We start from the raw sequence: 17587 nt of genomic DNA, 5'->3' as shown, positions 1-17587 counted from the left end.
AGATTGCGAGCGTCAATTGGTGACGATCCGAGATCCTAGTGGGGGAGTGCTGACAGTTTATGGCGAGGGGACTCGTGGTGGTTTAGTATTCTGTTCGGCTGCCAGAGCGAGGCGGAGTTTGCAGCAGGGCTGCAAGGGGTTCGTAGCCTATGTGACGGATGTACGAGAGGCCACTGGGAGGCCAAGTTCAGTGGATGAGGTTTCGATAGTGCATGTGTTTCTGGACGTGTTCCCCGAGGAGTTGCCGGGTGTGCCTCCCGAGAGGCAGGTGGAGTTTCGTATCGATTTGATTCCCGGGGCTGCGCCTATCGCTAAGGCGCCATATCGGCTAGCACCGCCAGAGATGCAAGAGTTATCCTCATAACTGCAAGAGCTGTTGGGGAAAGGGTTCATCCGTCCCAGTAGCTCTCTCTGGGGATCGCCGATCCTTTTTGTCAAGAAAAAGGATGGCTCACACTGGATGTGCATTGATTACCGGGAGTTGAACAAGTTGACGGTCAAGGACCGTTATCCGTTACCGAGGATCGACGATCTATTCGATCAGTTGCAGGGGGCGTCTTGGTTCTCCAAGATAGACTTGAGGTCGGGATATATCACCAGATGAGAGTTCAGGATGAGGATATCCAGAAGACGGCGTTTAGGACTTGTTACGGGCATTACGAGTTCGTGGTGATGCCATTCAGGCTCACCAATGCACCAGCAGCGTTCATGAATCTCATGAACAGGGTGTGTAGGCCGATGTTGGATCGTTCGGTAATTGTATTCATTGATGACATCCTGGTGTATTCGAGGACCATAGAGCAACATGAGGAACATTTGAGGGAGCTCCTCGGAGTTCTGAGATCGGAGAGGCTTTTCGCCAAATTCTCCAAGTGTGATTTTTGGTTACGGGAGGTCCAGTTCTTAGGGCATGTCGTTAACCAGAATGGGATATTGGTTGACCCAACCAAGATCAAGGCTGTGATGAGTTGGGAGGTGCCGAGGTCACCTACGGAGATCAGGAGCTTCTTAGGGCTGGCAGGCTACTATTAGAGATTTATCAGAGATTTCTCCAAGATCGTCGTGCCACTTACCAAGTTGACCCGGAAGGGTGTTACTTTCTTATGGGGTCCAGAGCAGCAGACCTCGTTTGAGACCCTTCGCCAGCGATTGTGCGAAGCTCCCGTGCTCGCACTACCGGAAGGGATGGAGGATTTCGTAGTGTACTGTGATGCATCGATATCGGGGTTGGGAGCGGTGTTGATGCAGAGAGGGCATGTGATCGCATATGCATCGAGGCAGTTAAAGCCTCTTCAGACGAGATATCCCACCCACGATCTGGAGTTGGGGGTTATGGTGTTCGCCCTCAAGATCTGGCGTCACTATCTGTATGGGGTTCGGTGTACGATATACACGGACCACAAGAGGTTGAAGTATTTGATGGATCAGACCAATCTGAACATGCGGCAGAGGAGATGGCTGGATGTGGTAAAGGATTATGATTGCGAGATCCTGTACCACCCGGGCAAGGCTAATGTTGTAGCGGACTCCCTGAGTCGTAGGGTAGAGGGTGCCCCGATGCGAGATATTTGTATGAGGTTGACAGTGATGACTCCGGTATTGGATACCATCAGAGGGGCCCAGGCCGAGGCAGTGAGACCGGAGAACCATAAGAGAGAGCGAGTTATCAGGCAGGTGTCATGGTTTGTTACCGATAGCCGAGGGCTTATGACCTTTCAGGGTCGGATTTGGGTACCGTTTGTGGGCGGGACGCGTACTATCTTGATGGAGGAGGCGCACAGATCGAAATTTTCGATCCATCCCGGGGCCACTAAGATGTATCTGGATCTGAAGAGGGAGTATTGGTGGCCCTGTATGAAGAGGGATGTGGCGTGGTTCATTGAGAGATGCCTAACCTGTCGTAGGGTTAAGGCCAAGCACCAGAAACCGCATGGTAAGTTGTAGCCACTTGATATTCCGGAGTGGAAGTGGGAGCAGATATCCATGGATTTCATCACCAAATTGCCGAAAACGGCAAGGGGTGTCGACACGATTTGGGTGATAGTGGACCGATTGACGAAGAGTGCCCACTTTTTCGCTATTAGTGAGAGTTCTTCTGCGGAAAGATTGGCAGAGCTATACGTGAGGGAGGTGGTATCGCGGCATGGAGTACCCATCTCGATCGTGTCAGACCGAGATGTGCGTTTCACTTCCAGATTCTGGAAGAAATTTCACGAGGAGTTGGGTACGAGGCTGCATTTTAGTACCGCATACTACCCACAGACGGGCAAAGTGAGCGGACGATTCAGACGCTCGAGGACATGCTCCGAGCATGTGTGTTGGATTTCGGCAGGAGATGGGACACCTATTTGCCCTTGGCGGAGTTTTCCTACAACAACAGCCATCATTCGAGCATCGGTATGCCACCCTTTGAGCTGTTGTATGGGAGGAGGTGTCGTACCCCTATTTGCTGGGGTGAGGTGGGGCAACGCGTGATGGGTAGTACGGAGATAGTGCTTCAGACGACAGAACAGATCCAGCAGGTCAGACAGAGGTTGTTGACCGCTCAGAGTTGTCAGAATGCGGATAGGAGACGATCTGAGCTCGAGTTCCAGGTCGGTGATTTCATACTCCTGAAGGTATCTCCTTGGAATGGAGTGATCCAATTCAGGAAGAGGGCAAGCTGGGCCCCCAGTATATTAGTCCGTTTAGGGTGATCACGAGGGTGGGCAAGGTAGCATATCGCCTAGAGCTAACTGCGGAGTTAGAACAGATTCATGATAACTTCCATGTGTCGCAGGTGAGGAAGTGTATTACCGATGAGTCGGCAGTGGTACCGTTGGAGAACATCCAGGTGGACGCAAGTCTGAATTATGCCGAGAAGCCGATTGTAATTTTAGATCAGAGGATCAAGGTTCTGAGGAACAAGGAAGTGCCCCTGGTTCAGGTCCAGTGGCAACATCGGAAGGGGTCCGAGCTGACCTGGGAGCCGGAGTCAGAGATGCGGGAGCAGCATCCGGAGTTGTTCGCAGCATGAGACTTCGAGGGCGAAGTCTGGTTCTAGTGGGGGAGAATTGTAACAGCCCAAAATCCAGGTAAGCTTTATGGCCCTTCTATTTTGAAAGTTGGCAAGTTTAGTCCCTTGAGTTGTATGTTGAATTGGCGAGTACGCTAGGCGTACTAGGGTGTACGCCGCGCGTACTCACGCGCTTAATTTGGACGCGGACTTGACCGAGTACGCTGGGCGTACTCAGGGGTACGCTGGGCGTAGTGAGCTCAGATGCAAACCCTAATTTCTGACTTGTGCACTATAAAAAGAACATGTGGCCCTTTGCCCAATCCACCATATTCCTTGAGTGAGTACCTTGAGAGCTGAGATATGTGCCTTAGCATGTGTGTGTATGTTTTAAGCTTGGAGCTAACTTTTCAAGGTGAAGAAGGGAGGGAGGGGCCATTGTTGGTGCTAGAAGTGGAAGAAGAAGTGTAGATCCGTGCTCTACAGTGGTTGGAGATCTCTTTTGAGGTAAAAAGCTCAGAGCTTTCCTTGTTCTTCTTAAGTTTTGCTTTTGGGACCATTTTAGGGTTTTTGGGTCCAAAGTTTGAGACTTTGTGTGCAAATAGTCTCCATGAGCATGGATCTGGCCTCTTCTAGTGTGTTTGATGTTAATGATTCATAAAAATCCAGTCTTGGTCGTGGATCTAGTGTCATGCATGAGTTATAGTCCCATTATGGAAAGAGAAATGGTGTTTTGAGCACAAAGTGACCTCTACAGTCATGCAAAGGCATAAAGGTCTCGAATTTATGGGTTAAGTCGTATAAAAGGATTCGGATTTGGAGTTTGGTCGAAAGTCTTAACAGATTAAGGTCTGAATGAATGGGATAAGGGAATTGGGTGTTACGTTGTGCGTAATCCCAGTACGCGCAGCGTAGAGTGTCGCGTACCCCGATTCTGTGGAAGCTCCGGGTACGCCCAGCATACATGTTGGTACGCGCAGCGTAACCCGGAGAGGGTTGACTTTTGTTGACTTTTAGGTTTGGTCAACTCTAGTGTATTTGAGCCAAGCAGGGGGTAAAATGGTCTTTTACCCTTCCTAAGAGTGTTTAGAGAGTTTGGTCTAGCCTTGGGAAATTATGTTGATGACGAGTGTATATTTCATATGATTAGGCGGAGGCTAGGACCTATTCACTGAGTTTGAGGTTTTCCGAGTTACCGAGTTACACGAGGTGAGTCTTCTCACTATATGTTACCTTGAGTGGTATTCTGAGTTGACCGGAGGGTCTTATGTGCTATGTATGAGATTATGTGTTATATTAGAGATTACATGCTATGTGTTATTTGTATGCTGTATGATTATATAGACCGGACCGAAGGGTCCAACGATTCAGACCGGGCCAGAGGGCCCAATGAGCTATGACCGGACCGGAGGGTCCGACGAGCTGCGAGACTGGAGGGTCCTGCTGAGACATCTTGACCGGAGGGTCGGGTTTAGCCTCGAGTGGCGTATTTGTGGAATGTGGTATTTTGGGGAACTCACTAAGCATTTATGCTTACAGTTGTTGTGTTTGATGTCTTAGGTACCAGCGAGGACCGTGGGAAGGCGATTGCTTGACTCGTACACACCCACTCCGATGGAGTTCACATTAGAGAGATCTTGGGATTTGTTTTGAAAACACTGTTGTTATGGATTTGATATTATGATATAATATACATTTTGTGGTCTAGAAATGAAAATTTAATTTGGAAATTTTACGTTGTTACAGGTAAGGTACAAAGTGTGAATTCCATGGGCTAGCACCATGTTCACATTTTTCCTAAAGTAACTAAGATCGGGAATTAAAGTATTTAGTTACTATATAATAATCATTATACTTTTAATGAGAATTTAAAGTCATTTTCCTACCCGTTCGGCTAACGACCCTCCACCGATCAAGGAAGCGGTGTGTGAGAGTGGACACCCATTCAGCTACCATTTTATAGGCAACAACCTTATAACCCCCCTTATAGACCGGCTTCGTGAATGAGGCCTACTAACGGTAAAACGACTTGTTCTTATACATATATATAATTATTAACCATTAATCTTATAATAGTATAAGGGTAGAATTTTAACTTTTAAAACTTCTAGGGTATGGAATTTAAGTTTGTGTGAGACTTTACAAATTCCAAAAATTGAGGGCAAGTTTTGAACAATTCAAAAACTTTTGGATATTCATAACTTATGAGTTTTAATTAAGTTTATAAAACTTTTAATGAAGAGTCTCTTGGAAATTCATAACTTGAGGACAAGTTATGGAGTCCATAAAAACATTTATTAGAAAAACTCTTCAAAAGTGTAACTTATGACTTCTTAAAAACATTTAAAATAAAAAACTTTTGGAATTCCATAACTTGAGGACAAATTATGGAGTTCATTCAATGTCATAAAGATCAAGAATTATTCTATCAAACAATTTGCAAACAATTCCTATGATCTATCAAAACTCATAAGTTCATGAACATTCATAATCAACAACTTTCAAGAATCATATAAGCATATATATAAACTTGAAACTTTGATTATAACTTTGAAATTGGTCCACCATCATCATTACCACATCAAAAACAGGTTTTATAAGTTCAAAACAGTTTAAGGTAATGATTCTAGACCAATTCCAGCACCAAAACTCGAAAATCTGCACTTAGGCCTACCAACTCATCGAGTGCATGAACTGCCTCGACGAGTTGGTTGAATATACACATGGACTCGGTGAGTCAGCTGTGCAGAATGCAGTTTTTCGACATTTTTCAGCAATCTGCATCAAGTATTCAAGAAAACAAGCCTAGGCTTTGATACTACTGTTGGGTTTTGAGCATTCTAACATTCCTAAGGTGTACATGCAACCCTAATAACCTTGGATCTATGTTTTCTCTAAAATACATGCAAATAATAATTTCCAAGGTTTCTTCCTAACTAGCATAGCATAAGGATTATGAATCATTAAAAAAAAAAAAAAAAAAAAAAAAAAAAAAAAAAAAAAAACTAGTAGAAAGACATACTTTTTGATAGTGGTTGATTGCTTGGAGTTTGAGAGCCTAGCACCAATAATGTGAATGCCTCAAGTGGAATCGCAAATCACCACAAACTTGGAAAAACCTTGAGAGAATAATATGCTATGTAGAAATCGGCCACCACAAAGTCTCACACAACTAGTTGTCATTTCTTGCAATATGTGCATCTTTATATAGTGTGGAGGATTAGGGTAAACCCTAATAACCCATGTCTTTACCTTTCCAAGGATCCATGGGTTAAAAGCTCCATGGATCATCCATGGACCCCCATGCATGCTTAGCCCATTCCTAATGAGTTTAATCCCACATTATATAAAATGCAATAGCCCATGTTTAATTAGTCTTCCTTTTAATCACTAAATTAATTCATAGTTAATTTAAGACTAAAACTAATTAAATAACATGAATTCATATTAATGTATTATAACTTATAATATATTAATAAATCATAAACATACTATTCTCATAAGATTATCCATATAAATTGTTCGGGTGAAGTGCAGCCCAAATAGACCATGTCGGGTCGGGTCAAGTATATACCAAATAAGTTATGGACTTAGACACCTTATCCAACAGTTATTTGCGAGGTGATTCCTCTCACTATACTTGCTTGTGTGGTAGTATATGTTGACTGGCTGGGTCTTAGCTATAGATTTTTGTTATATGTGAATTGAGTTGTTGATAACTCCTAGACTGGTGTAAGTCCATTAGACTGCTGGTAGTCCCTAGGGTTGCTGATAACCCGTAAGGTGTGCTATTAATCCACATGGCATGCTGTTAGCCAAATATTGTTGTTGATAGTCCCCACGGTCGCTGAGAACTGATAGTTGTTACATTGTGTGTTGTATGTGATATTCGGAACTGCTGATATTTCCAAGGATGTTGTTATATGTTGTGTTGTATGAGATATTTGGGCAACTCACTAAACTTTGTGCTTACGGTTGTATATTAGTTATTTTGTAGGTGCTCATCAGATCGCAAAGATGTGATTGTACACACACGTCAACAGCTTTATGATTCGTGATTCCGTATTGTCTTCATTATAACTATGATTTTGGAATAATGGTTTATGAACAAATGATTTATCCAGAATGTAATTTCATTAAAAATGGTTTTTATATTACTTTAAAAATGAAAATTTTAGCCTGGGTTTTTGGGACGTACAAATTACCATGAATATTCTTGTCTTGACGTCAATATGAGACACATCCTATTGTCCCACCATGGCACTTTTGGCGAATCAATGTTTCCCTATAAAAACAAACATACGAACACCACCCCTCATCCACATGATACATCTGTTATCTCACCCGTCATCTTTACCTCACCACCCCTGGCACCCAACCCACCCGAACACAACCCTACTCCCCCACCCTCTAATCCCAACACCTAACCCGAACCACCTGCTTCCCCATCTCACATCCCACCCTCAGCTCCTACAACCCCTGTTGCTCCCACCTCTTTCCATTTCATGGCCAACCGATCCCAACATATCATTTTTAAACCCCGATAACCTATGAACCTCCACATCATCTCCATACCATCTAAAGATGTGGATCTTAATGAAATAGTCTCCATACACCAACCATCGGGTTCGTTGATTGAAATATACCCTACCATGTTTTTCTTTTACTCAAGTCTCTATAGGGACTTAAACAAGCCCTACGGTCCTGGTACACCTGATTTGCAAACTTCATCATCTAAAAGGGGTTTATGCGTAAGATTTGCGATCACTTGTTGTTAATTTATCACAAAGGTAAAATTATTGCGTACTTACTGTTATATGTGGATGATATCATCTTAACAACCTTCGATACCACATTACTCAAACAGATTATCAACACATTGTCCATTAAATTTGCTATGACTGGTTTGGAAGCATTGTAATACTATCTCGACATCACTGCCACACTTTTTGCCACAAGTGTATTGTTGTCACAATCATAGTATGCCAAAGAAATTTTAGAACGTGCCAATATGTCTGCATGAAAACCAATGAACACTTCCATCGATACGAGATCTAAACTCAATGTCATTGAAGGATCACTTCTAATCGACAGTATCACATACCGCAACCTTACGGGAGCACTCCAATACCTCACACTCACTCACCAAGACATTACTTACACTGTTCAACAAGTTTGCTTGCTCTTGCATGCTCCATGAGAACCACATTTTCAGTTCCTCAAGAGAATCCTTCAATACATTAAAGGAACTATCCACTTTGGTCTTCATCTTCATTCCAATAAGTCTCTGAAACTTACTACATATACCGATGCAAACTTGGGGGTTGCCCTGACTCATGGCCTTCCACATTCGACTACTTTTTATTTTTAGGCGAAAACCTCTAATCTTTTTCATCCAAATGAGAACCCACAATATCAAGATCTAGCGATGAAGCTGAATATAAAGGGGTTGCCAATGTCATTGCCGAAACAACATGGATTAGAAATATTCTAGGTGAATTAAGTATCAACATCTGCGTTGCAACTCTTATATATTGTGATAATTTTCCTACAGTCTACCTATCTGAGAACCCGTTTAATCATTAGTTTAATAAACATGTTGAAATTGACATAAATTTCATACTTGAGAAAATTCAAATTGGCATTGCTCAGGTTCTACACGTTCCTTTCGGATATCAATATGCAGACATCATCTTGACATCAATTTCATACTCGAGAAAGTTCAAATCGACATTTTTCGGGTTCTACACGTTCCTTCCGGATATCGATACGCGGACATCTTGACAAATGCCTTCTACGGGTTTTGTTTGAACGCTTTTGTACCAGTTAAAACATCCACGAAGATCTTGATCCAACTGCAAGGGGATATTATATAGCGTATTATCTATGTATATATTTGAAAATTTTATGTATTATCCTTTCCATATTTTCTGTTGTACTTGTATAAATGTTTGATCTATTAGTGAAATCAGCAATGAATTCAATCATCCTTTAAAAGCCATGATGAAGCAGGTGGAGGGAAAACAACAAGAATTCCATACATATCTCATTCATAATTGACATCTAAAGATAGCTAATTGAGGCGGAGAGAAAAGAGAGCAAACAACAGAAGAAGAGAAAGAGGGGGGGGGGGGGGGGGATTCACAAGCCACGAAGTGGTGGAAAAGATGCGGATGGAAAACACATATTGATGGACTGAATGAGCAAAATAAATCCAATGACATGAGAAGTACATCAGAGGAGACATTCGATTGGAGGATGATGGACGTTCATGCCATGAAACTATGGCTTGAAACAGGGTGGTGTGGGAGCCCACCCAATACCAAGAACTGTTTATAAGTCGGTACCTAAATTAATATGTATTATAATTAAGTGTAGTTTATAATATTATGATTTTTTAGAGGAAGGAAATAATAAGCATTCAATTAGTTGAACCATTAAGAAAGTTTGGAATTACAGGCATGCATTCAAATCCATTGTAATGACCTTAATGATAGTCAAACCCCTAACTTCTACTAAAATTTTCAAATTGAGCTAGTTAATATATATGTCAATATCGTTTGAGGTTAATTTCTCATATTTTAATTCCATGTAAGTTGCAAAACGCATTAGGGTTGAATAGATTACTTTTAACAATTATTTGAACATGTTTCATGTGGAATTACAAGTATTTTGCAGGACTAGGAGTACCAACAACATTCAATTGGTTAAGGGTGTCGAATCAATATAAATTAACATGCTCTTTTATAAGAAAGAGGATTTATAATATCAGACCCAAACAAAACGTTTGAAGACTCTTTCAGAATATAGTACAAGACATCTTCGGCCTAAAAGTGGACCTTTCTCACATGTGGAATTAGATGTCAAAACTAAGGCTAAATGAAAGAAATAAAAAGGTACGTTATTTAGTTGTATGTTATAGCATGATACTTCTAGTTGTTATAACAATGTACTTTCAATTTTTTTTCTTAGGACTAACAGTGAGAAATAGCAACATACTTTTGTTCACTCATTTATTTTAACTTCTTACTTTCATTTCTTTCTAGTTCTACTACAAAAAATGTAATTTTGAGTTGTTCTTATTAACTTTCGTGAAAAGTCTAACTTATATTTACTTTTTGGGTAATTTTCTAATACGTGATTTATCAGGTGGATCGCGTCCTATACTTATCAATTGTGTATCCTCGCAGTTATGGCTTCATCTAGGTACTCTTTGTGAAGACAATGACCCACTGAATGTCTTTGTTTATCATGCATATATGCCACTTATTACCAAGTTGTTATTTTTTAGGTTAAATGCTAGATATACCATCATACTTTCGTATATTTGTTTCTTATAACGTCTACTTATTACTAGATGACAACATACTTTTTTCGGTAAAATGCAAGATAGAACCAAAATAATTTCATATACATGTTGATTATAATTTCCAAATTTAATTTCATGTTACTTATAGCATTGTACTTTCAAAAATGTTCCTAGTTATGGCAATGTCATTCAAATACAAAGCAATTGTCATTCCTATAATTGGGTAGAATTTTCAAAGTATAGTTTGCTAATAAGAAAAAACTTGAAAAGTACAATGATGCGGTAGAAAAATGAAAAAAGGATGCTATAATGAACAAATAAATGAAAGTACATTGTTATGTTTGTATTTTTTGTTATCATTGAATATGGTGTGTTGAAACAAGAATAATTGGGGACTTTGAGGCAACTTCAACAACAAATGGTGGCATTTATAAAATACATGAGTCAGTATGGTAATTCACCATATAATCTTTAATTTTATGTTTGTAACACTTAGTAATGTATTTGATACTTTTTAACACATTAGACGATGTTTATTAGTTTTATTGTAATTTTATTAGTTTTGTGTTTGCATATCAATATTATTATAGGTTTAATGTAATGAGTTTTTTTCAATATTTTGTACAAAAAAAAATTGTAATATTATTAGTTTTTACTGTTCTTTTTAAATCATTCAGATTATCGAAGGTCCGTCACTAAAAGTACGGGTGGAAATCGGTTGGTAAAGAGGTCAAACCTGCTTCCATCGATGATTCTATGTCGTCAACAAATTAGCAACAGATTTGGTCGTCGGTATTCCTTTGGCAATCCATTGGTAAAATTTAGTCATCTTATCAACTCGTGTGCATAAACTATCATATATTCACAAATTTGAAAAAAAAACACATCATTTTCATAAAAGTTTAGGAAATGTTAGAATAATTAACATCTGATCAACTCTCACTCTGATACTCTAGGGAATGTAACTAACCAGACATAGAATTTGATAGATCGTTTGATATGGGTTAAGCCTAGCTACTTGATTTGCTCCTCAGCAGTAACTGATACTTGATTGATTTTCTTTGATAAGGTTTATTAAAAATCTCTTAACTAGTTACAATAAACACTTTAATGTATATTTAATTGATTTTCCTTAGGTAACCGATTTCAATACTATAAATGCTAGATCGTGAATTTAGGTGTATAAATAGGGATACAATTAGCACTTTATACTCAGTAAAACAAGAGAGCTTCATTTTCATTGCAATTTGCAACAATGGCATCCACATTTGAGTCTCTCCTTACTATCATTCTCTTTACTCTTCTTGTGAAAGGTATAACTAATGATGATCACATAATGTTTTATTTTTGTCTCTTATTCGTTTCTTTATATGTACTCTACTCATATAACCTCTATCCTCTCTTTCTCTCTCACATAGGCCATGGTCAGTGTCAACTTAAAGACTTAACTGTGTTGACATCACAGACACCTAGACAAATACAAGGTGTACAAGAATGGCAAGTGATGTTTGTAAACAATTGCAAATGTACTCTAAAAGGCGTTACTGTGTCATGCAAAGGTTTCCACTCAGTGGAGAATGTTGATCCAAATGTATTTGCACCTATCGGGAATGACAACTGTATTGTCAATGGTGGTCGGCCTATTGAACCTTTTGCGTCGGTCATGTTTCTTTATGCGGATCCTCAACATTTCGTATTTGAGCCTGTTTCCCATGATATGGTTTGTGTTTCCACTTGATTAGTTCTATTGTGGTTTTGACTTTTGATTTATGATTTATTTAGTGATTGATGTGATAACGAGTATTATTGTGATCCCAGTATTTGTTTTCATGAAATGAAAATATGTTGCAATTAGAACACATTGACACCGGTGTGAATCAGACAAGCATTCATTTTCATATTGATTATGAAGTTTTATTCAACTTCATAATTTTCTTACTTGCATGGTCTTTTTCCTAAAAAGAACATTTCGCACCTTCTTACAATAAAAGAATTTTGGTTCATAGTTTAGGGCGTATGCTATCCTACATTGTACAAGGATAAATAGTGCAATAAAAAAAATATAACTTACTATTTTTTTTAAATACACTATTGCATATCGATTCATAATGAATTGGTATTTAACTCCAATATGAACTAAATATAATTAAAACTTCGTTTAACAAGTAGGTTTGTTGGTCAAGAAAAAATCTGTAAATTAAAAAAAAAAAAACTTTAAAAAGGTTTAGAAAATTTTGTTAAAACAAATTACTTTTAGTGCCAATTTGTAAATTGAAATTTTTTGTTCTGATATATAACAAGATTTAAATTCATAAAAAAATATAAGATTCTAAAATGACACATACGTACATGTATTAACTGTGACACGGAAAATATTAGCAGCGAGCCGGAGACTCTGGGAGTATATGAGTATTACAGACGAGACATTAGCGGCGATGTGTTGTTGTTAAAGGCATTAGCGGCGATTTGACTTTTAGCAGCGACACCTATCGCCGCTAATACTCTCTGTTCTTGTAGTGTAAGTAAGAGTTGATTAATATCAATAAATAAAATTGATCTTTGTGGTTTCGCAAAAACTGTGGATAGGTTCCAAAAAGTTTCTGATTTGTATGGAAAGTCCAAAATCATGAATTTTTCGTGGATTTTGTCATAAATTTTTTGAAAGGATTAGTTTGACCTTTTACTTCTTTTTTACAATTTTTTGCATTTTCTTATTATATTCAAACTAAAAAAAATTATGGTTACATGACCCCACCCATCCTCTCTGATATTTCTTTTATGTATACTAAAGAAATATGGGAAAATAACACAAATGCCCTACGAACTTTCTAGGGTTTATCCTTTTAGTCCCTAAACAATTTTTGTGGTTATGAGGGAACGAAGTCGTTTTTGTCAGATCGATTACATCCTTTTGGCCAAACTGAAGGGTTCATCCGGTTACCTCTTTGACACATTGACATTTGTTGACCAATTTTCCTATATTGATTTTGAATTTTCCCTTTCTCTTGAACCCACATCTCTCTCTCTCTCTCTCTCTCTCTGTGTGTGCGCGCGCGCGCAAAGCTGCATAATTACTACTTTTTGAGTTCATCAATAGTAAAGTCATCATTTCCGTAGGAACGACCTGCAGACCCATTTGAACGATGGAAGGAACAAAAACGAGGCTTAAGGGGTCATAACTTCGACAAACGACATCAGCCGAGACACAAATATAATAAGGGTGGTGAAGAAGGCTTACAATAACAATAAGGATGATGGCTAGTGATCAGAGTTCATGGAGGCAGCCAATGGTGGCTGCGAACAACGGCTGTGGTGGCGATCGTAGCGTCGATGCTTCCATCGATTTATAGTGCTTTGTTTCCTTGATGTTTCTGACGAGTTCGGCGAGAGGGAAGGGTAGGACCTGATGTTGGTCTCAACTTCCACAACAGTTGCGGTGATGGGCGTTTGGTGGTGGTGGGTATGGCTGGAAGATGGTGTTCGGTGGTCACAGCAACAACAAAAGTGGTGGTGACTGATTATCAGAATGGAGATGGGAAAGAATGGGCTTTTGGTCGAATATGGTGGCCAATGGTGGTGATTCACAGTGGTCTAAGGCCACTGGTGGTGGGTCTATGGTAGGGGTGATGATGTAATGGTGGTGTTAATGATGAGAATGTAGGTTTTCTTTTATAACCACTAACCTTACATAGAGGTGAAGGTGGTGAATGGGTTCCTAACACAAATTCTTTCACAAATTTCGTTTGGTACCTACAAAGAAGATGGATTTGGTGTTTTTCTCAATTTGCAAGCTTTGACTTTGAGAGAGAGAGAGAGAGAGAGAGAGAGAGAGAGAGAGAGAGGTGGGCCCCATGTTTTGTCTATGTGTCTCCTAAACCGGCTAAAACAAGTAAAGGGGACTAAAAGGACAGGTTCCCACAACTTGGTTCCCTCATAAAGCCACGAAAAAACTTAAGTGATTAAAAGGGTTAACCCTAAAAATTCGTAGGCTATATGTGTCATTTTCCCGAAGAAATTTTACACAATCTTCATCTTCATCGAATTCTTTACCAAAATTTATAAAATCAAATACGTCAACACTCATTTCATAAGTATGAACGGTAACACTAAATTCTAAAACACAACCAAAACCTAAATTAACGACATTAAGATTGAAACCCTACAAAAATTTATGGACTGAATGAGCAAAAGAAATATGGCGACATGAGAAGTAGAGTAGAGGAGACATCTGATTGGAGGATGTCGGTGGTCCCTTCCATGCAACTTCGACTTGTAACATGGTGGCATTGGAGTTGGCTTGATATCAAACAATGTTCATAAGACGGTACCCAAATTAATATGTATAATAATTAATTATAGTTTATATTATTGTGATTTTTTAGAGGAAGAAAATAATAAGCATTCAATTAGTTTGAACCATTGAGAAAGTTTAAAATTACAATATGCATTCAAATCAAATCTAATAACCTTAATGATAGTCAAACCCCTAACTTATATTATAATTTTCAAATTAAGGTAGTTAATATTTGTGTTTAGATGGTTTGAGGTTAGAATTTCTCATATTTTAATGCCTTGTCAGTTGCGAAATGAATTAGGGTTTAATAGATTACTTTTAACAATTATATGAACATGTTTCATGTGGAATTACATGTATTTTGTAGGTACAGGTGTGCCAACAACATTCAGTGGGTTAAGGTTGTGGAATCAATATAGATCAACATACTTTTATATGGCAAAGGATTTTTCATATAAGACCCGAAAAAAATGTTAGAAGACTCTTTTGAAATATAGATTATGAGAAGCTTCAACTAGTAGTACGTAACATCTCAAACCTAAAGATGGATCACTCTCTCACCGGTGGAATTGGATGTCAAAACTAAGGCTAAATGAAAGAAATATCAAGTTAATTTATTTAGTTGTATGTTATAGCATGGTACATCTAGTTTTTATAACAATGTACTTTCAATTTTTTTTCATACGGCTAGCATCAAGAAATAGCAACATACTTCTGTTCACTAGTTTATTATAGCATCTTACTTTCATTTCATTCTAGTTTCTACTAAAACTATGTAATTTTGGGTTTTTCTTATTAAGTACCTTGAAAAGCATAACTTATATTTATTTTTTAGGTAATTTTCTAATACGTGATTTATCAGGTGGATCGCATCATATACTCATAAGTTGTCTCACGGTTATGGCTTCATCTTGGTGCTATTTGTGAAGATAGTGACCCACAGGATGTCTTGGTTATCATATAGTTATTCAACTTATTACTAAATGGTTGTCTATTTTTTGTGTTAAATGCAAGTTATAAGATCATACTTTTGTATATTTGTTTCTTATAGCATCTACTTAGTACTAGATGACAACATATTTTTTGGGTTAAATGCAAGATACAATAACAAGATTTTTATATACATGCTTATAATAATGTCCTAATTTCATTTCGTCTTACTTATAACATTGTACTTTAAATTTTTTTTCCCAATTATGCAATGTCATTCAAATACAAAAGCAATTTCCATTCCTATAATTAGGTAGATTTTTCATAGTATAGTTCGTTAATAAGAAAAAGTGTGAAAATAAAATGTTATTGTACAAAAATCAAAAATAAAATGCTATAATAAAAAAATGAAAGTACATTGCTATATTTGTAGTTTTTTATGTGATAATGGATTATTGTGTGTTGAAAAAACAAAAAATAAAATGTTGTAATAAAAAAAAATAAATGAAAGACATTGCTATATTTCAAGTTTTTTTTTCTGTGATCATTCATTATGGTGTGTTAAAACAAGAATAATTGGCATCCTTTGACGCAACTCCAACAACAAATGACGGCCTTTTTGAAATCAATAAGTTAATATGGTAATCCCTTCCCTACTTTAATAAAAGACTCTTTTATTAGGCTAAACGATGTCGTATTGTTTTCACGGATGGACACCTAGACCCTTTGCCATTTTTCAACTTTTAAAATGGTTAGGGTGTGGACTTTTTGTTTACTGCAGACAAAACCCACACAATACTCACACAAATTTGATTTTTGCCACCGGTTAACTTCCAGCGCCGGTAAAACAAAAGGATGGGGGTGGTATTCACTGTTGGTAAAAGGTGTCATATGAGCATACCGCCTGTAAAAAGAAGACATGACACCATTCAGCCTTAACAGGTAGCGTCTTTTTAGCCCGGAAGACGAATTGAGTGAACTTCTCTACTATCAAATCCTATTTACCAGAGAAAAAAACAGGTTCTAAAAATACTTTTTCATTTTTGTGCTTATTTGTACCAGCAAAGGACCAGTAAGCATCTTTCATCGTTTTTTTGACTTTTGGTTGCAAATCTATTATTGTTCCTTTTTAATTCACGAGATAATTTTTTTTCCGGCATGAAATATTAGATGCTGTGTATGGTTAGTTGGAAGCAGTTGTTACTCATCTCCAAATTTAAGGCTTTTGTTTTTTTTTTTTTTTTAATATTTCTGTATTTTAACAAGGGTGCAATATGGTTTTGATTTTAGTGATTTTTTGAGGCAGATCTAATTCTGAGTTTCATTTATGGGTTTTCTTCTGTAGATCCCCGTTTTCAGGTATGTTTTTGTGTATTAAAAATATGTTTCTTCACAATAGAAATTCCACCCTTAGTCCAAAGAGCTTTTATTTTTGTTCTTCTTTAGATATATATGTTTCGTTTATGCCAACGTATATATGTATTGTAACAACGAAACTTTATAATGTTTAACTTTTTGTAATAAGGTTGTTCCGATCACACCACAAGTGTGATGGCCGAAGTGAATTCAAGTTGTGAAATTCATGTTTACGAGGCTGAATTACTACATGGGTAATTTATTCAACAATTACATTCCCAAGATTTATTTAATTCGTCTGGAAAAATGTTATGCCTGAAGGGCTTACAATTCTTCATCATACTCATATATGGGATCTTGTTGAAGCATATGATGGGTTGTCGTTGGGTCTACAATATTAAAACCAAGTCTCATGGTTCAGTTGAACATTATAAGGCCATACTTGTTGCAAAAAATATTCACGACAATTAATGTGGTATGGATTATGAGGAGACATTTGCCTTAGTTGCTAAAATAACGTGTAACGACCTATATTTCAACCAATTTTTTTCATTTAAAATAGGTTAAGAATTTAAAAATCATTTACTCGAAAATATAAGGTAACATCCACTTGTTTGAAAACCATAAGATTAAACAGAGTTGAATTACAAAACAGAGGAACCCAAATATCATCGATGTGAGTGACCCCCTTCCAACGAATAAC

At 37.9% G+C, this 17587-nt stretch overlaps 1 protein-coding gene across 1 annotated transcript; it reads left to right on the top strand.

Moving 5' to 3' along the window:
- The first annotated feature begins 11559 nt into the window (after positions 1–11559).
- LOC111894192 (TPD1 protein homolog 1) lies at positions 11560–12042 on the top strand. Its single transcript, XM_023890273.1, has 2 exons — positions 11560–11617; positions 11723–12042. The coding sequence occupies exons 1-2, from the start codon at positions 11560–11562 to the stop codon at positions 12040–12042; spliced, it is 378 nt and encodes a 125-aa protein (XP_023746041.1).
- Positions 12043–17587: the final 5545 nt, after the last annotated feature.

This window comes from Lactuca sativa, chromosome 6, assembly GCF_002870075.4.
Source record: "Lactuca sativa cultivar Salinas chromosome 6, Lsat_Salinas_v11, whole genome shotgun sequence".
In the NCBI taxonomy this organism is placed as follows: Eukaryota; Viridiplantae; Streptophyta; class Magnoliopsida; order Asterales; family Asteraceae; genus Lactuca; species Lactuca sativa.
This window is presented reverse-complemented; position numbering and strand designations above follow the sequence as displayed.